Source organism: Sitophilus oryzae, unplaced genomic scaffold, assembly GCF_002938485.1.
Source record: "Sitophilus oryzae breed Bouriz unplaced genomic scaffold, Soryzae_2.0 scaffold_179_pilon_pilon, whole genome shotgun sequence".
Classification (NCBI taxonomy): domain Eukaryota; kingdom Metazoa; phylum Arthropoda; class Insecta; order Coleoptera; family Curculionidae; genus Sitophilus; species Sitophilus oryzae.
The window spans coordinates 10,023,914-10,046,604 of record NW_022146501.1 but is presented as its reverse complement, the minus strand read 5'-3'; the positions used below and the strand labels follow the sequence as shown (position 1 = coordinate 10,046,604).

The window sequence follows — 22,691 nt, the reverse complement described above, 5'->3', positions numbered from 1 at the left end:
CCCGTGACCCTTCGAGGTGACAAAAAATTTGTACGTTTACCGGGTGCAGCGGAAGTGCTATTTTGTCAGTCAGAACGCTGGCCGTATACGAGGGATCAACTAAAAATACTAAGGAATTTTAATATACCAAGTAGAAAAATAAAAATACAGTAGGTACTAGTTTTATTGATTAACAGTTTTAGGCGTCTTTAATAATCGATCAATATTTATTAGTATTTAGTATTAAATATACATTAATATTAAAATATTAGATATATTATTCTATCCTAATTCTTTGTAATATGGAAATGTCAATAGGGTAATTATTATTAATAATTATTATGGAAACCCCATATAAAAAAGTATACTAAATAAATATACTTAATAAGTTAATTTTTTTAATATATATAATAATAATTTGCATATTTCTTAAATTATAGCATGTTTTGCTTTATAGATGTTTGCATTTTACTTTAATTACCTACCCGGAAAGCCCAAATTTTATCGTAAGGTAATAAAAGTACCTTTGCATACAACTTGTGTTGCCATTGTCAATTTTTTTGGAATTTTTTCTAAATTTTATGATTATCATGAACAGTAATTATGACTGTTAGTAGTTAATTGTGTAATAAATTTTACTGTTCGATAAAATTTAGTAAAAACCGAAAAAAAATTGACAATGGGTAGATAACTCAAGTTAAATGCAAACAGCTAAAAAGCAAAACATGCTATAACTTAAGAAATATGCAAATATAATTTATTACAGTATTTACTACTAATTGAAGAGCACACGGGAAAAATAATGAAAGTACCAAAAAGGGGGCTGCACCTTTTGGTACCTAAATAAACGGGAATATCGATAATGGCTACATATAAACAGGCATTTAAAAATGGGAAAAACGATATAAACTCGGATATACAGTCCATGCGTAATTTCAATTAAAAAAAAACCGGTTTCCTGAACATTTATCATTTCTGGATACTCATCGTTTTTCCCATGTGCTCCTCAGTTGTTATATTTACTGTTACATAAAATTTAGTAAAAACTCTAAAAAACTTGTCAATAGCAGAAGAAGTTGTATGCACGTATTTTTATTTCCTGACGATAAAATTTGGACTTTCCAGGTAGGTAGTTAAAGTTAAATACAAACATCTAAAAATTAAAACATGCTATTTAAAAAAATGCAAATATCTTAAATAATAATTTAATATGCACTTTGCAAACCGGTAAATACTGCAAAATCCGAAACATAATAGTAAAGTATCTACTACTACTCTAAAATATCTACTAAAATAATGAACTAATTGTTAAAAATAAATATTTTGTGCATATTTCGAGTAAAATCTTTTCTTAATTTATATGTATATTATTAAAACCATTTTTTCATAGTTAGGTTTCCATAATTATAATATACTTAATATGTCAAATGCTTTAATTATTATATACTTAATATCCTATACTATATAAACACATACCTTCCTTCATCTTTTGGCCACCTAAAGAACGATATATTGTCTGTCATTCTACTTTCACAACCATCCACTGCACAAATATTTCTAGTAGACATTTTATTCACAATTCGAACAAAACAACTGAAACACTATTTTTGGTTCACCCTATGCGTGGGACCGAAAACAAAACTAAAATAAACTTGGAACGCTGTGTACACGTCGAGCAACGGATGTAGACTGACCCAAGTCTACAAGACAGGCGGGGAGCGGCTGGAGGAATTTTGATACGGGCGAAGAGTGGGTCAACTGATATATCTATATTCTTTAAACTGTGATTACACTAACCTAAATCTTTATCCTCCCAAGTTTGTTTAGCTTCAAGTAAAGCATCGTACACCTGTCTACTCGGCTCCAGCCCAGAAAACACGTAATACCTTGCCCTAACCTTCCTGAAGAACTCCACATAAGAATAATAATGGTTTCCATGATGAGGAACATATGTCAAATCCACATAAACAGGAGTCACTTTCTTTAACCTCATTTTTGAGGGAGATTCAGCTCTCTTTTTATCATCGTTCAGCTTATTCTTAGCTGTGACGTAAGCAGGAAGCTTTTTCTCCTTCTTAGGTGTCCCCTTTTCGTTATTATTTGGGGGAGCTGGACTGGGGAGTCCCAATGGTTTGCCCCAGGATGCTATCGGGTCTGAATCATCATCAAAATAGACACTGGCTGTCATGGGGTCGGGTTTTTGCTGGGCACCAGTGACAAAACTGGAAGTGATGACTTCGTCGTCTTCTGAATCGTCATTGAGGAGTTGTTTGGAGTATTTGGCCTTGGTGAGCTCGTACAAGTGGCTGGGTGAGGCGTGTTCGAGCTCGTGGTGGTGAGTTTGAACGGTAGATTGTCCTGGAAGACCGCCTAAAAAATAAATATTTATTTAGTTTACATTTAAAAATTCCACAACAAATACACTCAAAGGAGAAATTTTTGGTCAATATTATGATGTCGACACCGAATTTTTTATTTTCGTAAAAACATTAACCAGTCTAGCGTTCAAATCCTTTCCTCTTAGGCCTATCAAAAATAAGCATAATAAACCTTGTACCACTAAAGGCATATCTTCTAAAAATCTGCGTTCATTATCTCACTTAAAAAAATTCTCAGACAGTGTCTTCTTCCACAATTACGTAAAACTATACACAAAAATTTATCATAAGACTATAAGAGCCGCTAAGGACCTTTATTATAATAGGAGAATAGTCAATTCTGGTAATGTTGCTAGAGAAACATGGTTTATTGTGAATGATTTGAGAAACAATCTCTGCCTCACCTGAGAACCTTAACAATTACTTTGTAAATGTAGCGAAAAACTTAACTAATACCATATGTCCTTCTCATGATCCACTTTCATATCTTTCTAATGATAATGTAAACTTACACAGTTTCATTTTTTCGCCCATAGTTTTAGAAACGTCGAAAATGATGGGCAGTTCATATTAGTATATAGTTCACAATAATCACCAAAGCCGGCTTGTCATATTGAAAAATAACTTCAAAAAGAAATGATAATTGAAAAAATTGCAAATTATTGGTGGCAAGTTCATTTCGCTCTTAAAAATTAACCAAGGCATGTATTGACATGATCCAAAAAATAAAATGCTCAGGAGACATGGTTCTGATTGTAAAATTATATTTCAGGAAAATTTACACACAAAATTATTACACAGGGTGTTTTAAAGTTGGAGTAAAAAAACAACCCCTCAATTGGCTCTGTATAATATGCTAAATACTAAAGTTTATACAAAAATTGAGTTTACGAATTGAAGTTGATATAATTATATACAGACTTGCTAAAAAATTCATGAAAATAGAGCTAAAAATAACCATAATATAACACATTAAATTTGACCAAAATTTTCTCCATTGCGTTTTTTACATCTATGTATATTATGGGTCTATTATCATTTCCAATACACTTACCTATAAAACTAGCAGTCATCATGTCAACCTCTTCAGTCTTTATCTCCTCTTCTCCAAAACCCACCACGGCGCTCCTATATCTAGCTTGTGTAATCTCGTACAAATGCGTGGCCGGTACTGTTTCTTGAACCACCTCCGGTAAACTACCATAAAACGACATACTCATCGGGTCCATCTTCATGTCCAGCTCGTCTAAATCTGACTGAGAGTGCGCCACCTGAGACTTCGTACTCAAATCATCATCGTCAGTCTCAGTCTGCTCACTCAGACCACTGTCCAACTTCGAAGACGGCGATTTAGCGTCTCTAGAAATCGGACTCACCGGTACAGTGGGAGGAGTGGTCTTTCCTGACAGCTCTTGAGGTGTTTTCGACACAGGAGTGCTTGTTGTTGCCTTTGAAGACTCTTCTGCAGGTTCAACATAAACTTTGGCATCACAAATATCACGATAATCGCCTCTTTCGTTATCTAGGAACGTTTCGATAGCATCTCTGTGAGAGGGAGCTTCAGTTTCAGTCTTAATACTGATCTCGACGTCGGATATTGATAGTTTCTTTGCTTCAGGAGCTATCGCTAGACTCAGAGTGTCTTTCGGTAACTTCTCCATGCTTTCCTTCTCACTCTTGTCTGGTTGACTAGAAATAACTGTTTCTTCTAATACTACGTCGCTCTTAAAACTAGGTTTTTCATCACTTTTAGCTATCACATCTTTTTCCTTTGTTTCTATTTTGTCTTTGGTAGTTACGTGCTCACTAGTCTCTAGATAAATAGATCCATCGAATTTATCCGAGATAATTTCACCATCTTTTGTGTCTTCTACAACTTCTTTTTCTACATCTTTCTTCTCCTTTTCATCGGTATCCTTTTCCTTAGGTATAGCCACAGATTCAGATAATTTGTTCGAGTCAATTACTTCATCCTTCGCTATGTGGCAAGTATCGAAAGATATACTTTTAGCTAAATCAGACATCTCGTTAAAACTTTGCTGGACATGAGCCACACGTTCTTCAATTTGCTTCTCTTCTTCTTTAACTATGTCCTTATCAACTTTGAAATCTTCAGGACGCTTGCATTTATCGAAGGAAATATCATGAGATAATTTCTTGAGATCTTCAACTTCTTTTTCTACCTTCTCAACTTGTTGTTCTATTTGCTTCTCTTCTTTCTGTAAGACTTCTTTGTCTACTTTAAAATCTTCTGGAGGTTTGCATTTGTCAAAAGAAATATCATGAGATAATTTCTTGAGATCTTCAACTTCTTTTTCTACCTTCTCAACTTGTTGTTCTATTTGTTTCTCTTCTTTCTGTAAAACTTCTTTGTCTACTTTAAAATCTTCAGGAGGTTTACATTTGTCGAAAGAAATATCATGAGATAATTTCTGGAGATCTTCAACTTCTTTTTCAACCTTCTCAACTTGTTGTTCTATTAGCTTCTCTTCTTTCTGTAAAACTTCTTTCTCTACTTTAAAATCTTCTGGAGGTTTGCATTTGTTGAAAGAAATATCATGAGATAATTTCTTGAGATCTTCAATTTCTTTTTCAACCTTCTCAACTTGTTGTTCTATTTGCTTCTCTTCTTTCTGTAATACTTCTTTCTCTACTGTAAAATCTTCTGGAGGTTTGCATTTGTCGAAAGAAATATCATGAGATAATTTCTTGAGATCTTCAACTTCTTTTTCAACCTTCTCAACTTGTTGTTCTATTTGCTTCTCTTCTTTCTGTAATACTTCTTTCTCTACTTTAAAATCTTCCGGAGGTTTGCATTTGTCGAAAGAAATATCGTGAGATAATTTCTTGAGATCTTCAACTTCTTTTTCTACCTTCTCAACTTGTTGTTCTATCTGTTTTTCTTCTTTCTGTAAAACTTCTTTCTCTAATTTAAAATCTTCTGAAGGTTTGCATTTGTCGAAAGAAATATCATGAGATAATTTATGGAGATCTTCAACTTCTTTTCCAACCTTCTCAACTTGTTGTTCTATTTGTTTTTCTTCTTTCTGTAAAACTTCTTTGTCTACTTTAAAATCTTCCGGAGGTTTGCATTTGTCGAACGGAATATCATGAGATAATTTCTTGAGATCTTCAACTTCTTTTTCTACCTTCTCAACTTGTTGTTCTATTTGCTTCTCTTCTTTCTGTAAAACTTCTTTGTCTACCTTAAAATCTTCTGGAGCCTTGCATTTGTCAAATGAAACTTCATGAGATAACTTTTTAAGATCCTCGACTTCTTGTTCTATTTTTTCAACTTGTTGTTCTATCTGTTTCTCTTCTTGCTTTACAATTTCTTTGTCTACTTTAAATTCTTCAATATGTTCGTATTTGCCAAAGGTAACTTCATCAGCTATTTTAGTCAAATCTTCTGTACTTTTTCCTAACTTCTCTGTCTGTTCGTCAATCTTGCGTTGCTCTTCTTCGATAACCTTTTTGTCAACCTCAAATGCATCCAAAGATTGACATTTCTCAAATGGTACTTCTTTCGACAACTGTTTAAGGTCTTCTAAACTTTTTCCCATATGTTCTACTTCCGCTTCTATTTGTTTCTCCTCTTTTTTAAGAATTTTGTTATCAACGTGATAATCTTCAACAGGTTTACACTTGTCAAACAAAACATCATCAGATAATTTAGTTAGATCTTCAAAGCTCTTCCTGAGATGATCCACTTGTTCTTCTATTTGTTTCTCTTCCTTTTTGATAACTTCCTTGTCTACTTTAAAGTCATCAGGTGATTTACATTTTTCGAAGGAAGCTTCTTCCGACAGTTTGGATAAATCTTCAATGCTTTTTCTTATATGGTCCACCTGTTGATCTATCTGCTGTTCTTCTTTCTTAATAATCTCTTCGTCCAGTTTGAAATCTTCAGATAGCTTACATTTATCAAAAGATACTTCTTCAGATATTTTAGACAAATCTTCTATGCTTCTTCTTATATGGTCTACCTGCTGATCTATTGCCCTCTCTTCTTCTTTAATAATTTCTTTATCCACTTTAAAATCTTCTGATGGTATGCATTTATCAAATGATACCTCGTTAGCCAGTTTAGATAGATCTTCAATACTTTTTCTGACATGATCTACTTGTTGATCTATGTGCCTTTCTTCGTCTTTAATAATATTCTTATCTACTTTAAATTCTTCTAAATCTTTTGCTATGTGGTGTACCTCCTGTTCAATTTGTCTTTCTTCGTCTTTAATGATTTCTTTGTCCACTTTAAGCTCTTCAAATGGTTTGGGTATATCAAAACCTTTACCGTCACTTGATTTAGCAAGACCTTCAACACTTATTCCTATTTCTTCAACATGCTGACTTACTAATTTTGCTTCATCTTTAATTTCCTTTTCTATTTTAAATTCATCAAGTAGTTTAGATTTATTAGCAGGCGTGTCTTCATGTGATTTTATTAGATCTTCCACACCATTACTTATTTTAGTTGCTTTTTCATCTATTTTTACTTCTCCATTTTTGGCAGTTATATCTTTTGTTAGCTGATGGTCAAGATCATGGATTGTTTTGGACTCCAAAGTCTGGCTAATATGTTTATCGAATTTATGATCAATACCATCTATTTCCGCAATCTCTTGTGCAATACTAGCACTGTCCGTCTCTTTGAAACCATTAGTTAAGTCAGCAGGTTTTTCGTTTTTAGTGCTTTCATCTTCAGGCAGTATATCGTGTAATACTGACTTAGCCGCATCTCCAATAGCGGTAAATATTGAACCTAAAGCTTTCTCGGATTTTTCTATGAACTCTTCAGCCTGCTCTACAACATTAAGTTCATGTTCTTGTTGTTTAGTAACTCCATCTTCTGATTTACCTTTTTCTACCTCATCTACGGTTTTAATTTTTTTCTCAATAACATCTTCCAATTCTTTGAACTCTTCCTGTAATTTATGAGTCTCGTTCAAAATTGGTTTAAGGTCTCCGTCTAGCTTTCCATCTTGAATTTGACCAGAGAGCACTTTAATGTCTTCTAATGTTTCTTCAGATTCTTTTTCGATCTTCTTTTCTAATTTAGAAATATCTTCTTTTGTAGTTTCGTCGGTTTTTGATAGTACATCTTGAAGTTTCCCTTCCAGATGTTCAATGTTTGACGATATAGTTTCTTTAGCAGACTCAATAATGCCATCGATTTTTTCACCTACTTTTTCTTTAATTTCTTTGACGTCGCTTGAAAGATCAGTTGAAACTTCTTTTAGTTTTTCTTTTTCTTCAGAAATCTTTGTTTCTACATCTTTTAAAACATCGTGTTGTTTTTCAGAAAATGTATTCTTAACATCGTCAATTGTTTGTTCTATTACCTTTTTTTCTTCAGTTGCTTTTTTATCAATATCGGTAGCAAGCTTCGACGCAGTGTCGCCTAGAGAATCTTTTATTCCTTCAGTTTTAGATAATATATCTCCACTCTTTTGGACAACGAACTCCTCAGCATCTTTAACAAAATCTTTAGATTTCTCTAGAGAAACGTTAATATCTTTAGAAATTTCTTCTTTAATGTCAACAGCTTTGGTTTTGGATTGTTCTACTAGTTCATTAACTTCTTTCTTTATATCATCAACAATTTTGTGTCCACCTGATTCAATTTTGTCTTCACTGGCCTTAAGAACATCTTTAGACTTATCTAAAACAGTGTGAACTTCTTTGGCAATCCCGTCTTTGAATTCAGAAGATTGATCTTTTATCTCTTGGAAGATATTCTTAGATTCAGTTAGAACATCGCTTGCTTTCTGCTCCAAACTGGGAACTACTTTCTCTAATACTTTTTCTTCTATATCCTTCGCTTGGGACAAGATTGCTTCAGCTTTATGACTAACTTTTTCTTTGCTTTCAGTGATAACTTCTTTAGTTTTGTCCAAAACAGGTTCAGAAATTTTGGAGACATCTTCTTTTATTTCAGACATGGCTTCTTTTAATTCATCTGACAAGTTACTAGGTGCATCAACTACTTTTTCTTTAATATCACAAACTTTTTGTTCAAAATCTTTTTCAGTTTCTTTAGATTTGTCGATCACTGCATCTAAATTCTCAGATACAGTTTTCTTCGCATCGTCAACTTTACTGGTAGCTTCTTGTTTTATATCTTTTTTACTTTCTTCGAATAAATTAGTGTGAAGATCTTTATCAATGTCCTCTTTAATGTCACTCAGTTTCTCTTCAACATGCTTCTTAACATCTTCAATTTTATCTATGGCAACATTTACACTTTTAGATATAGAGCCCTTGGTCTCAGAATCTTTACTAATATCTTCTGACTTTGGCAAAGCAACTTTGGCTGTATCCACGGCCTGTTGTACAGTTTTCTCCACAGTATCTTTGACACCGACAGTTTCTTCTATTACTTTTTCCTTAACTTCTTCAGTTTTTTTAATAGTATCTTTTGGTTTGTCAACAATGTGATGAAATTCTTCACTCACTTCATCTTTAATTTCTGTGATGTATTTTTCCAGACCTTCTTCAATCTTGTGTCCAAATTCACTGAGAGACTCAAAAATACCATGCTTCTCTTCAATAACTGGTTTCTTATCTTCTTTATCAACTAGCTCTATCGTAGAAGAAATTTTTTCTTTAACATGTTCAACATCTGGTTTCTTATCATCCTTATCAGTTGCTGTTTTTGTAGACTCTTCAGTTACTTCTTCGCCTGTACCCAATACGGCATCCTTAACACTCTCAAACGTATCTTTGATGGATTCAAAGAACCCGTGATGATGCTCAGGTACAACTTCATCCTTCTCCGAATCTTTTTTCTCTACTTGTTTCTCGGTAACTTGTTTAATTGTCGAACACGTTTCAGACGTTTCTACTATAGAGGACTTTTGAGATTGAGTCTTCTGGGATGGTTCAGGAGAAGACCTGCCTGAACTTTCTGAACTTCTTGAAAAAGTGATTGTTCCAGGTGGACAAATTTCAATTTCCTCACCACCGTCTTCACTTGAAGCTGTGACAAGCATGCGATGTACGGTTCCATCACCTTTATCCTCTTTTACATCTACTGTTTCCTCGGTTTGGCTTTTTATATCAGAAATCATTCTCGAAGACTCCTCGATTAATTCCCGAGCATCAGACAAAAGATCTTTTTTCTTGTCTTTCTCAACAATTTCCTTGATTTCTTCTTCTATTACAGCAGGTTCTTCAGGAATGGGTGGGATTTCGTCTATACCAACGATTTCTCTTTCGACAATGGGCGAGTCTTGCGTAGTAATATGAGTTTCTCGAAGTTCTTGCGTAAACGCTAGTTTTCCTTGCAATTCTTCTAGAGGTGCTTCGGATTTAAGAACTTCTGCAACACTGACGACAATTTTTTTCACGTCTTCCTCTCTTTCAGCTGGTGATTTTCGTCCTAACTCAGATTTATCGATATCTAGTTCTCTTAATATCTTAATTTGTTCATCTTCCGGTGATGAATCGGACAAAACTACCTCTTCCGCATGTTCAGGAGCCTTAACAGACTTTTCAATATGAATTTCTTCCTTTTTAAGTAACGTATCTTCAACTGTATGTTTAAGATCTTCAAGCTTATCAGTTACTTCAGCTATTTTATCTAAGTTTTCCTTAAGTACATGGTCGGATTTCTCTGTTTTAATATCATCAGGTTTTGTTACTGGTACTTTTGGTTCTTCCGCAGCTACTGCCGTGCTCTTTTTAAGCTCTTGAAGTTTGTTGTCTATATCCTTAACATCTTCGTGGGATTCCTTTAAGGAAGAGATTTTGGACGTTACATCAGGTGCTTCTTGTACAGTTTCTTTCTTATTATCTTCTTTATCAATTCCTTTTTTAGCCTCTTCTTCCATAGCTTTTTTGTCTGCTTCATCTATGAGGTGCTTAATGTCAACTTTTTCATGTTCAATTTCTTGGAGAGCTTCATCTACCTTATCAAACTCATAACCGTTTTCGACTTCACATTCAGAATCCGTATCTTTGTGAGATGATTCGTATTTTAATTTCTCATTTTCAATTAATTCTTTACTAATCTCTTTGTCTAAATCTTTCGATTTAATTTCTCGTTCTAAATCTTTAGTAATAAATTCTGACACTACTTTATCTTTCAACGCTTCTTCAAGTTCTTCCTTTTTATTAAGTTCGTACTCTGTAATTGCCTCAGCGATTTTTTCATCCTTTAAGGCGTCTTTTAAGTCTTCTTTTTTATCTTCAATTGCTTCGAGAACCTCGTCCTCTTCTTCTTTAGTTACAACAACCCATTCGTCATCGACAGTTTCACTAAGTTTCTCTTTAAGTAAAAAGTTTTCAGCATCAGTAACTGGTTTTTCTTTGGTCTCAAGTTCAGCTTTTTCTAGGACGGAGATTTTTTCAGTCTCTTCTTTTAAATCTGCATCTCCAGTCACCGAACTGGCCAAATCTTTGGTTTCTGTTTCGTTATCTTTGGAGCTTTCTTTTTTAACGTCTATTTCTACTTTTACTTCAGTTTTTTCTAAAGCTTTGCCTGTTTCGTCTTTATCTTTTTCTTCTGGCTTCTTAACGTCTTTACTTTGCTCTTTGCTGGTGTAAGCATCATTAGATTTCTTCTCGTCGGCGTGGAAGTCATGATAATCGGCTTCTTCATGCACAGGTAAGTCCGCTACTTCATCAGGAGTTTTTACGATATCTCTTATATGTTTTTGTTTATCGATAGGTATTCCTACAATCGGAGGCATTTTAGATTGACTGTCCTGTAAGCTCTTTGGCGGTAATTGAATCACAGGTATTTCTTTCTCTTTTGTTTCCTCTTTAACATGCTTCTCTTCGATAACTTGCCCGTTATCTTCCTTTATTTCATCCAGAGTAATACGCTCATCTTCAGGGAGAGTTGGAGCTGTAGTAGTAGCACCAGATTCGATGGTAGCAGATATTTTTTCTTCTGGATGCGACTCTACAACATCTTTAACTTCTTCTTCGGCTATTTCTTTTTTGTCTGCTGCTTTATCTTCCGGAGAAGATATAGGAATCTTCTTTTCTTCGGGTTCGGGTGCTACGACTTTAGGAGACGGTGCTTTGTGTTGTTCTTTGGCAGCTTCAATTTCTTTTTCTTCTGCGCTAAGTTTACGTTGTTTCTCCGATTCTTCGCTGTCTCTAGTTAGTTTCTGCATTTCGTCCTCTTTTGCTTCTTGGTCTAAAGAGTCATGTTCGACTTCTTCCTTTTCTATAATAAGGTATTCTTCGACTTCCAGCTTATCATCGATGGAAATATCTTTAATTTTTCTTGCATCTGGATCTGTAGTTTTTTCTACAGTCCCTTCACCTTTGCGGAATACAGCCTCGATTTCCTTGATAGCTTCTTGTTCTTCTTTAAGCTCTTCCAACTCACGTTGCTTGAGTTGCTGGATTTCTTCCGGTGTTAGTTTGGATATGTCTTTCTTCAAAATGCTTTCCTGATCTGCTGAAGGTGTGCTGACAGTGCTGGAATCAGTTGTGCCTTCTTTATCAAGTTTGCCTCTTTTGGAGATTGAATCGGGCTTTTGTACTCCGTTAGTCATCTGAAATAGAATGCAAATTACAAGAAATATGAAATTTATTAACGCTAGATTATTTTAATTGCAAGTTTACCTGTTAGTACTTAGCTTGGGGTACTGACCTTTTTAATAGGGCTAGGTGGTCCCTTGGCTGTCTTAGGTCTTCTAGAAATAGGCTTTCTCTCAGGCTTAGGCTTCGGTTCGGATGTTGGAGCGGGTTTAGGAACTGGTTCCTTCTTGGATGGTGCCCGTTTACTTTCAATGACCTTGCGGTTGTTGGCATCTTTGGTACTTTTTGCTGGAGTAGCGCTTGGGGACGGCTTGCTGGGTGGTTTTTTGTCTTTGTCCTTAATGTCGCCGTTTGTTTTGTTTTCGGCTGTTTTCTTTGGCGTAGTTGGACCTAAAGAAAAAGAAATTGGAAACATTAATAACTGTTCTCCGAAGTGCCGAAGTTAAGCGACTATAGACGATCGAACCGATTGGACGGGTGATCTCTGAACACATAATTAAGTTCTGTTAAGGTCAATTAATAAACTACTAAGTAGAGATGAGCAGGAATTCGCAAACCGTGATTTTAAAATCGCAATCGCAACCAGCGATTGGCTCTCATAAGAAACTGCGATTGCGACTTCTTCTAGTTGTGAGTTTCTTTGTTGCGATTTTGCTGCGATTGTGATTGTGTAAACTGGGACTGTGATTTCTATCTGCGAGTTTGAATTTTTAGTAGTTGTGATTTGCGATATTGTTGCGAATATAATTTTGTTGTCTGTTGAAGCGTTTTATGGTAAACTTCGATTGCATATTTTCTCTGATGTTATTTATTTATAAAGAAGGTATTATTTTCTAGGGCCACGATCAAATAATATAACGGGTGTTTCTCAAGAGTGGTTCACCTCTATAACTTTTTTATTTTGTTTGATAAAAAAACAGATTTGGTATGTTAGTATATGACGTAAATTAGGAGTGATTGGCGTATTCAATTGTTTTGGGCTACTTCCTGTTTCAGCGGAAATGACTACAACTTTTGATTTTTAAATAGCACCCTCGGTATTTTTTTACTTTATTTGATAGAAAATGATCCTCTGAATAGAATGGCATATCATATGACAACTTTTAACATTTTCGCTTAAAAAAACGCATTTTAAATTTCAATCTAGAATGTCATATTTTTTTCTATCAAATAAAGTAATAAAAATACTGAGGGTGTCATTAAAAACATAAAATCGAAAATATTAGCCATGAATTACACTACCGAAGAAAAAGTATTGATGATTAAATTGTATTATCAAGGAAATAGTTATCAAAAGGTGTGGGACATGTTTGCTGCTCTGTATCCGAATAGACCGATACCTGGAAAATCTACAATAGCAATGAATATCCAGAGATTTGAGACCAAAGGTACCCTAATAAATAACTGCAGATGTGAAGCAAGACAGGAACAAAGAGAAGATGCAAGGAATGATACCGACTTGGAAGTTTTATTGTGCGTGGAAGAGAACGATGGAAAGATCAGCACAAGGAAACTTGAGGATGAAATAGGAATAGATCACACTACAGCGTTTCGAATTTGGAAACGACATAAATACTATTCCTTCAAAAATGAAAAGCACCAAGAGCTACGAGATGGGGACGAAATACGGCGGCAGGCGTTTTGTTTTGATATGATGGAAAGAGCAAACACAGATAGAGAATTTTAAAAAAACATATGTTTCACTGACGAATGCACGTTTACCTTAAATAATGAACCCAATGTTCAAAATTATCGATATTGGAACAAAGAAAACCAACACAGGTTTGTCGAAACAAGGACGCAATATCCACAGAAAGTAAATGTTTGGGCAGGGATATTCGGACACAATATTATCGGGCCATTATTTCTTACGCAAATTTAAATGCAGAATATTATTTGGAAGTACTCGAAAATCATATTTTACCTGCTTTACATGATGCCGCTAGGGAAAATCAGGCAGTTTGGTACCAAATGGATGGCTGCCCGGCACATAGTACCCTGGCTGTTCGGGAATATTTAGACAATAGTTTTAACGGAAACGTTATTGGCCTAAATCATATAGTAAATTGGCCAGCAAGGTCTCCTGATATTTCGCCAAATGATTTCTTTCTCTGGGGCCATTTAAAAAACAGGATATACAAGGATAAAAAATACCCAAATCTAGACGAGTTAAAAAATGCTATTTCTGCCGAATGCAATAAAATTTCAGTTTACCAACTAGCGAATGTAAGAAGAGAATTTTATGATCGCCTGGGTTATTGTCTAGCAGTCGATGGAGGAATATTTGAACATCTTCTTAAATCCTAAAGTTCTAACAATTTAATAGTACGTAAATTAATAAGTTTATGAATATTGTAATAATACTATAATTAACCTTGTAATTGATTACTTTATTTTACTTTAATTCATATTAATTTGTATTTATAAATACATCTTTAAGATTTCCGATGTAGGAATGAGTTTTCAATAATAACAAAGCACTAAATAGGTAAATTTCTGAAATGACAACTTCATTTGACAGTTATCTTTTACCTTGACTGGTGCTCATAAGTAAATACAGGGCCATAAGAAAGGAGAAATATTTAAAAAGAAATCGGCGATAACTCGTAAACGAGCTAATCAAAAATATCTGAAGTTATTCTTTTGAATGTGGGTTTTAGTGCTCTTCAATAAACCTAAATAGAATTATTCTCTAAAATAATTAGGGAAGTCAATAATTGACCCCATTAAAATTTACATGGGATTTCCTATGTCCCGTCCGACGATGCAACGCCCGGTATGATATGTCATTCGATTCAAAGTGTCATTTTCTATCGAATAAAGTAAAAAAAATACCGAGGTGCCATTTAAAAATTAAAAGTTGTAGTCATTTCCGGTGAAAGAGGAAGTTACCGAAAACAATTGAATATGTCAATCAATGCTATTTTATGTCATATACTAACATACCAAATCTTGTTTTTTAACTTAAAAAATAAAAAAAGTTATAGGTATTATAAAGTGAGTTTATAATCATCTGCTGGTGATGCTAACATGGTTAGCGAAACGCGCGTCCAGTGTTAAAGTAAAAGTGTTTTGGTGTATTGTGGTGATTTAGTGTTTTATTTTGCTCCATTACCTAGTACAATATTTAACTATTAAAATCGCAATCGCAGGTCGCAGTCGCTGTCGCAGTTTCGCTTATCTCTACTACTAACCCTTTTTGTCTTGGACTGGTTTACGTTTCTGACTTTCACTCCTCACTTTCGTAGCTTTACTATCACCAACTCCCTTCGGTTTCTGCTTAATTTTCTCTTCATTCTCACCGATCTTCCCAACATCTTCTATCTTCCTTGACTCGTCCTCCTTTTTAATCTTCTTATCCTTATCACTCTCCACAGAATCCGATTTTTTCACACCCTTTTCCTTAATATCTCCATTGATCTCTCCATTCTTTATCACGTCCTCTTGGATAATCTTGTTTTCAGTTTTCTTTTCACTTATCAGTTTAGGGGCTGGCCTGTCGATGATTTCTTGCCTAGTTTTTCTGACCGGAGCCAGAGATTTCTCACTACAAACTGGATGCTTGATGCACTCAACTCCTTTGAGTTTATCAAAACCTTCCAAAATCTTCCTTTGAGGAGTGCTACCAGGGTACAAAATTCTGGTAATTGTATCGTTAGGATTTGCTGGTTGCCAGACTAGTAAAGCACAAATAGAAACTAAATTCTGTAGAGGAAAACTAAATTCTTTTCCACTTCGACTACTGGCAAATAATTTTGGATCACTCTGATTCCATTTTTGGAGGAACTCGCGTACTTCTCTGGAATGCTTGTCTGGAGAGAGCACGTACATGTTTAGAGTACCATGGCCTACTTTGTGGTAGAGGATAACAGGTTCATTTTCTCTGTAGCATGTTTGGGGTGACAGGCTGAGGTGTTTGAGGTCTTGAACTATGCTCTGACCTTCTTCTAATAAACTGATTATGAGAGGGTCCTTGTCTTTGTCTCCGTCAGGACTAAGAAGCGATTTCCTTTCCTGAAACAATAATTAAGCAATGAAGTCTATTTTTATTGCAGAATTTTTGAAGTAAAACTTCCTTACGAGTCGAAAAGTACGGCGGCAGTGTTGCCACAGCTACCCCATTCGGGGTAGATCTACCCCTTTGTAAAACAATTTAATCCCGTTAATCTACCCCGATGAAAAATAAGCTTGTGGCAACACTGGGTAACAATCTGGGCCATACGCGGCTAAGAAAATCACTATAATAAACTTGAAACTGTACCAACCTTGATTTCATGCATATTTTCATCGATAGGTTTGTAGCTTCTGAATAACGGTCTAGGTAAAGCATCTAGCTCATTTGCCAGCTCAGATTTAGAATTTAGAGTTAGTAACTCGCATTTTCATTGGAGGACACTATCATAATTATTTCAAACCAATAATCAACGAGAATATTCGTATAATTTAATAAAATTACTGTAAATCACTATAAATAATGAATTGTTTGTAATTAAGCTGTAATTTCTGAGATAAACAATTGCGATTGATTAAAATTTTATTTTAAGATGAAACTTTTGTCAACACCATTCTGAGAATTCGAATAATGAATTGAATAATGACAAGACAAGTGATATCTGTCTAAAAAAGACAGCGATTTAGAGTGACGATTTGGTTATGTAAAATTTGGAGTGACAATTTTAATTATGCAAAAAAATACTTGTTTTGTTTTATTAATTTAAAAATATATCCCCAACATGAATAATGAACAAAATATTTAAACAAAACAGACCATAGATTACACAAAACAAATAGTTGGTTAGTAGCAGTTAGTAGTAGTCAGAGATATAGATGTAGTAGTATTTTGGTTTAATGGCCACTGCTATCTGGCCGCGTAATATTTTTTTTTTCAATAAAAATTTAAAAAACATTATAAATTATAAAGCTAAAATAGTATACGGTTTCATTCATATAAAATATATATCCTTCAAATCCTTGAATTCAGTAGGTATTAGTAGTGATGGGAATACCGGTTCCACATGAGTCGCGTTACAATAGCGACCGTTCCAGAAAAATACCGCGACAAAATACCGCGATTTTGTAACCGAGGTTCCGACTTCCAAAGTGTCGCGGTTCTCGCTAAAAAATATCTAACTTATCTATATTTGTAGACTAATATAACTTTTATCCGTCACTCATTTTCCAAATATCGAGTTTATAATTGTGTATAGCCAAACTATCTCATTTTTAGAAAAATGATGACATTCCTTGTTATTTTCCATCAATTTTCGTTTAAATAAAATCAACGGCTCATATTTATGTGTTTTACAATATAATATATTTACTGTTAAAATCAAGAACAAAGTCCAAACCACTGTCAAAAAAATTGTTTATTGGCCAACCTAACCTTAAAAATCGACATAAACAATAAAATTTATATAAATGTATAAAAGCAAATAAAATATTTTTATTTTATTTTATTTGCTTTTGCGTATCATCTTTCAAACAACGCTATTTTATTACATACCAAAAATCGCTATTTCGAAAGTAACGTAGCGACGGCGACGGGAGCACCAACGCCAATAGTAACCGACCAAATCGCGACAGGCGAAACCGGAACCCTAGAAGCGCTCCAGCGACTGCTGGAACGAAGTACGTCGCCTCCGAGGTCGAGCGTCGATAGCCAGTTACAGCAGGGACTAGTTACTTCTGTTCGCGACAGACGGAACTACGGCTCTAGGAGCGCGACGGCTGGAGCGAAATTACGTCGCCGCCGAGGTCGAGCGTTGATAATCAGTTACAGCAGTTACCAGTTACTTCTGTTCGCGACAGGCGGAACTACGGTTCTAGGAGCGCGACGCTACGTATATACCAGTGCCAGTGACTACTGACGAAATCGCGACGGCTGAAGCTAAACACGTCGCTATTCGGTTACTACGGTTCAAGCTAACTTCAAGAGCGATTTTAAATAATTTATTTGCAAATTATAAATAATTTATAATTTTGTGGTCATTATGATCGTCGTTCTTCTGTAACAGGTTCCTGATTCGTTGTGGAGCGCGACACGACGTTACAAAAAAATACCGCTCCAAAATCGCGTTACTCAAATACCGACACATAACTAGCTGTCAGTAAGAAGTTTCACTTCAAATATGCCCACATAGTGCACACACAATTTTTTCCCTACTTTTTTTGCCAAAATACTCTTTATTTTAGCTTTATTTAATTCAAAATTTCGATCTTTTAATGCTTACTACTTTATACTTAATATACTTTATAAAAAATTATTCATGTATCTTTTACCTGAATGTTACAGAAGAAATGTCCAATCTGTGGATACACAGCACCTTGTTTCTTTCTTTGAAGTACAGAACTGATTCCACTGACACTGCTGTTGTTCAGTCTGGACACTAGAACAGCATCCAACCTGTCCAAATGTCGTACGAAGTCCCAGAAGCATGCTTTGCGTGAATAGCCTCCGTCCAAAAGCATGTTGAAGCCGTTTATGCCAAAGAGAGCAGCATCACCCTGACCACCTGGAAAGAAAATACATTTTTTTTAAATAAATGAAGAGCAACACCAAATACTTATTAAGATTTTAAATCGTTAACTAAAAAATATAAATATTAAGCATTTTGGGGACTGATTTCAACGTGGTTCCCTTTGTGGTTCCTAAAGCTTGATTTTCATGAGTCCGTTATCCGTTGGTATGATGGTCCGACGGCGCTCTGATTGGTCATAGCGTTTTCGCGCCACTTTTCCACCAGAATTTTTTTACTCCAGCCCGTCAACGGAGAAAGATCGTACGATAACGGACGTTTTGACTTTTTTTGACAAGCTTAATCTAACCTTAATAAAAATATAATAGTATACTCTGTCTTTTTTCTCAAGAAAGATTTCGACAGACGATGACAGAAGATAAGCAGATGACGTCCCATACCAATCTATTTATTTTATTAAAAAAAGTTTCTAATATTTTTTTAAGTTAACTATGGATGGGTTTAAGTATAAATCAGTTTTATTGGTTTATTTCAAAAATGATAGATCATATTTTAATTTTATTGGTTTGACGGAACGGTGAACGACAAACGGACGCCAATGAGGCTTGTCAAGGTCTTGCCAAATTATAGGTTATAATTTTGTGTCAACCCATGTCAAATACCCTGCGTTTTGGAAGATGATGCATTTTGATTCGTGTTATTACGTGTGTTTTGTGTCTTTTGAGGTCAAGTGGAGGAAAAATCGAGAAAAAATTAACTGTAGACCTAGGGCACAGTTTATAGTTAATAATCGCTGCCCAGGCAGAAAGACTTATACACCAATAAAGTTACAATCAATAAAGCTTGTATACCATCTCGTCGTAGATAAGTGCATCTCGTATATGGTACAAGGATCGTGCTAAACATACGTTAAAAACTGGAGTAGGTGTAAAATATCGACATCACACGATAGGTAAATAATGGATTTTAGTACTGCAGAAAAATAATGTCAAAAGGTACTGGTTTAAAAAAATTAAGATTAAAGTTAATTAATCAACCTTTAAGGTATAAAATTTGGTAAGTGTTATTATTAATACAATAGTTTGTTTTATTTTTTCCTGTGGAATATTACAAATTTGTATTTGTACATAAGTTATATTGATAAATATAATAATAAATACGGGAAGTTTCTTGAAGCTTGGAAGTAAGAAATAGTTCTTTTTTATATTTTTTTGGTATGTGGTGTTTTGTTCTGTCAAGGCTCTGGTCGTTGGACAGACTATACAAGAGCTAACAACGTCGGGAAAATGATAATTTTAAGAAAGCTGGTTCTTTAATATATCTTTTGCTATGTTCTCCTGACCAAAGTGGGGGCCGTCTGGCTGCCGATAGACTACTGTGTACCACATCCGTAAGGGTATCCCATTTTCGTGTGTTTTATGGGATTTCACGTTTATGAGTAGAGATTCAATCATTCGATTTTCACATTACGTCGCTACTTTTTTATGAAGCTAAATATACTACACATAGCTTTGTCTTACCCTCCTTAGTTCCTAAAATACAGTACGAGTTTTTGATGCGCAGTAGTAAACAGATGTTGAATACAGATATGATGCGCAGTAGTGAACGCAACGTCTACAGACAGCCAAACGGTCCGCACTTTATTCAGTAGAGCATAGCAAAAAATATATTAAAGAACCAACTTCCTTAAAATTATCTCTCAAAAACGTTGCTAGCTTTTAGACTATAAATAAAAAAGCGAAATCGTTATGGAAATGAAAAAGATAAAATGACACCAATAACAAGCAAATCGTATATCCGATGAACGGAGGCATGAAAATGCAATAAATTTAAAAACTGCCTAAATTTCTAACCAATCGAAGTCTTTAAATTCAACCAATCAAATTAATATCGTATCATCGTATCGTCGGATAACGGATGCATAAAAATCAAGCTTAATTAACCGATTTGGTTGACAACTTTATACAGGGTCCGGCAATAGTGCGTCGGGCATCTGTAGCTCCTAGAATAAAAAACTTTTGTTTAAGTGCAAACCTAAAGTATGTACCAGGATGTATTTCAGGAAAATATTTTAACTTCTATAGGGTGGCTCAAAAAAGTGTGAGTGGACCTGGATGATTTTTTTTAAAATGGAACACCCTTATATTATTGCATTTTTGGCTTTCTTTCCGATCACTTTACATAACCTAAGATATGAATAAATACATTTCGATAGTTTCAGAGATATTAAAATAAAATCAAAATATATATATTTTTCAGCCCTTTCTTAAAAAAAATTATTAAAAATACAAGAACTGTTCTGAAATCAAAACTATATTAGGTATTTACTTCAGATGGTTTGTACTTTGCTATAAATATGAATATCGTAAGTTATACAGGATGTTCAAAATTCTACATTAAACTTTCTAAAATATAAAATAATTTTTCTTCGTTTTTAAAATGAAACACCCTGTATATTATTTTTTCAATAGACGGAGAATTAAAATGAACATTTTTGTATTTACAGCATTTCAAAATTTTTAACGGTTTCGCAGATATTTGCGGTTTTATATTTCATATGGCATTTTCCACAGTAAATTTTTATCAAAGCCACCCAATGATTTTTCTCTCGTATTTTACCATTGAAAGCGCCATATAAAATAATACTGCGTGTATCTGCGAAACCGTTAAGAATTTTGAAATACTCTAAATACAAAAAATTTTCATTTTTAAACTCTCCATCTAATAAAAAAAAATATACAGGGTGTTCCATTTAAAATAACAACGAAAAAATATTTTATATTTTAGAAAGTTTGGCATAGAATATTGAACATCCTGTAGGATTTACGATTACCATATTTATAGCAAAGTAAGAATAGACCATCTAAAGTAAATACCAAGTATAGTTTTGATTTCAGAACAGTTCTTGTATTTTTAATAATTTTTTTAAGAAGGGCTGAAAAATATATATTTTTGATTTATTTTTTAATATCTCTGAAACTATCGAAATATATTTATTTATATCTTAGGTGTATGTAAAGTGATCTGAAAGGAATCCAAAAAAGCAATAATATACAGGGTGTTCCATTTAAAAAAAAGCATCCAGGTCCACTCACACTTTTTGAGCCACCCTATAGAAGTTAAAATATTTTCCTGAAATACATCCTGGTACATACTTTAGGTTTGCACTAAAACAAAATTCTCAAGTATTTTATTCTATGAGCTACAGATACCCGACGCACTATTGCCGGACCCTGTATAACTTGACAGGGAATAAGTTATATTAGATAAATATCACTTTTATTGTTTATTTCTGATTGGATTGTGATTTTTGCTATTTAACTTTTTAAGGAAAAAAGCATACAAAAAACAATGCAAAAACTGCAATATACAGTATGTCCCCGGATTGTCTTAACAATAGGAAAAACTTTTTTATTATTAACATTTGGATAAAAAATGTATTCTTCATAAAAAGTTTTGCTTGTTTTAAAATGGTTAATCTCGTTTATACTTTTCCAAATTTCCAAACCATTTTAGAGAAAATTAAAAAACATGAAAATATGGTTGAATTTTTTCCTAAAAATCCTAAAAATTAAAAGGCGTTTCTATGGCAATATCACTCCGAATTCATTCTTTGAGAGATTGTTATTGATAGAATTTTAATTTACGTCATATTTTTTGTTATTTTAAAATATTAAAGAAGCACAAAATTTATTTAGTTCAGTGCTACGGAAAGCATGTTAATACTTATCGGAAAATGTAATAGGTTTTCTATTACATTTTTTAAAATTTAAATAACTTTTTTAAATTTTCTCTGAAACGGTATGGAAAAGTATAAACGGCATTAACCATTTTATAACAAGCAAAATTTTTTATGAAGAATGCATTTTCACTAAATGTCAATAAAAAAAAAGTTTTTCCTCTTGTAAATACAATCCGTGGACATACTGCAGTACCTAGAATAAAATTTTATAGTCTCTGTGATCATAAGGTTCAATTAAACAAACAATAAGTACTTAAGAGCCTTTGAAAATAAAATTTATACACGCCACACTGAATTTTTTTCTTTAAAAGTCATTCTGGGCTGTTGAATATGTAAATTGAAATATAACTGCGTCGAAATGTATAGGGAAAAGAAACGCAAAGAAAAAAATTGCTTGTTCTGTATTTTCATTCATTGGAAGAAAATGTAGAGAACATTCATTTTTAGTTGAAAACTGGGATTTAACAAGAGGTTTTCTTTAGAATGTAGGTAGACTTTTTTTTGTTTAAGTAAAATTCCGACTTTCTTTGTATCTTTTGTGTTAAATTTACGCCTCAAAAAGTCTGTTTCTAACGATCCTTTAAAAATTATTATGTCAAATAAATTTAAATTACT

The 22,691-nt window shown here is 33.9% G+C and overlaps 1 protein-coding gene across 1 annotated transcript in view; it reads right to left on the bottom strand.

Annotated features, from left to right (window-relative positions):
* Window positions 1-22,691, bottom strand: part of LOC115882780 (microtubule-associated protein futsch) — a 195,606-nt gene that overhangs the window by 3,127 nt on the left and 169,788 nt on the right. The window contains exons 6-10 of the mRNA XM_030901020.1: window positions 18,138-18,370; window positions 15,053-15,872; window positions 11,971-12,248; window positions 3,412-11,872; window positions 1,777-2,349 (exon numbers count right to left, since the gene is read on the bottom strand). Of these exons, the coding sequence (XP_030756880.1) occupies window positions 1,777-2,349; window positions 3,412-11,872; window positions 11,971-12,248; window positions 15,053-15,872; window positions 18,138-18,370 (10,365 nt within the window). The remainder of the gene's footprint in view (window positions 1-1,776; window positions 2,350-3,411; window positions 11,873-11,970; window positions 12,249-15,052; window positions 15,873-18,137; window positions 18,371-22,691) is intronic.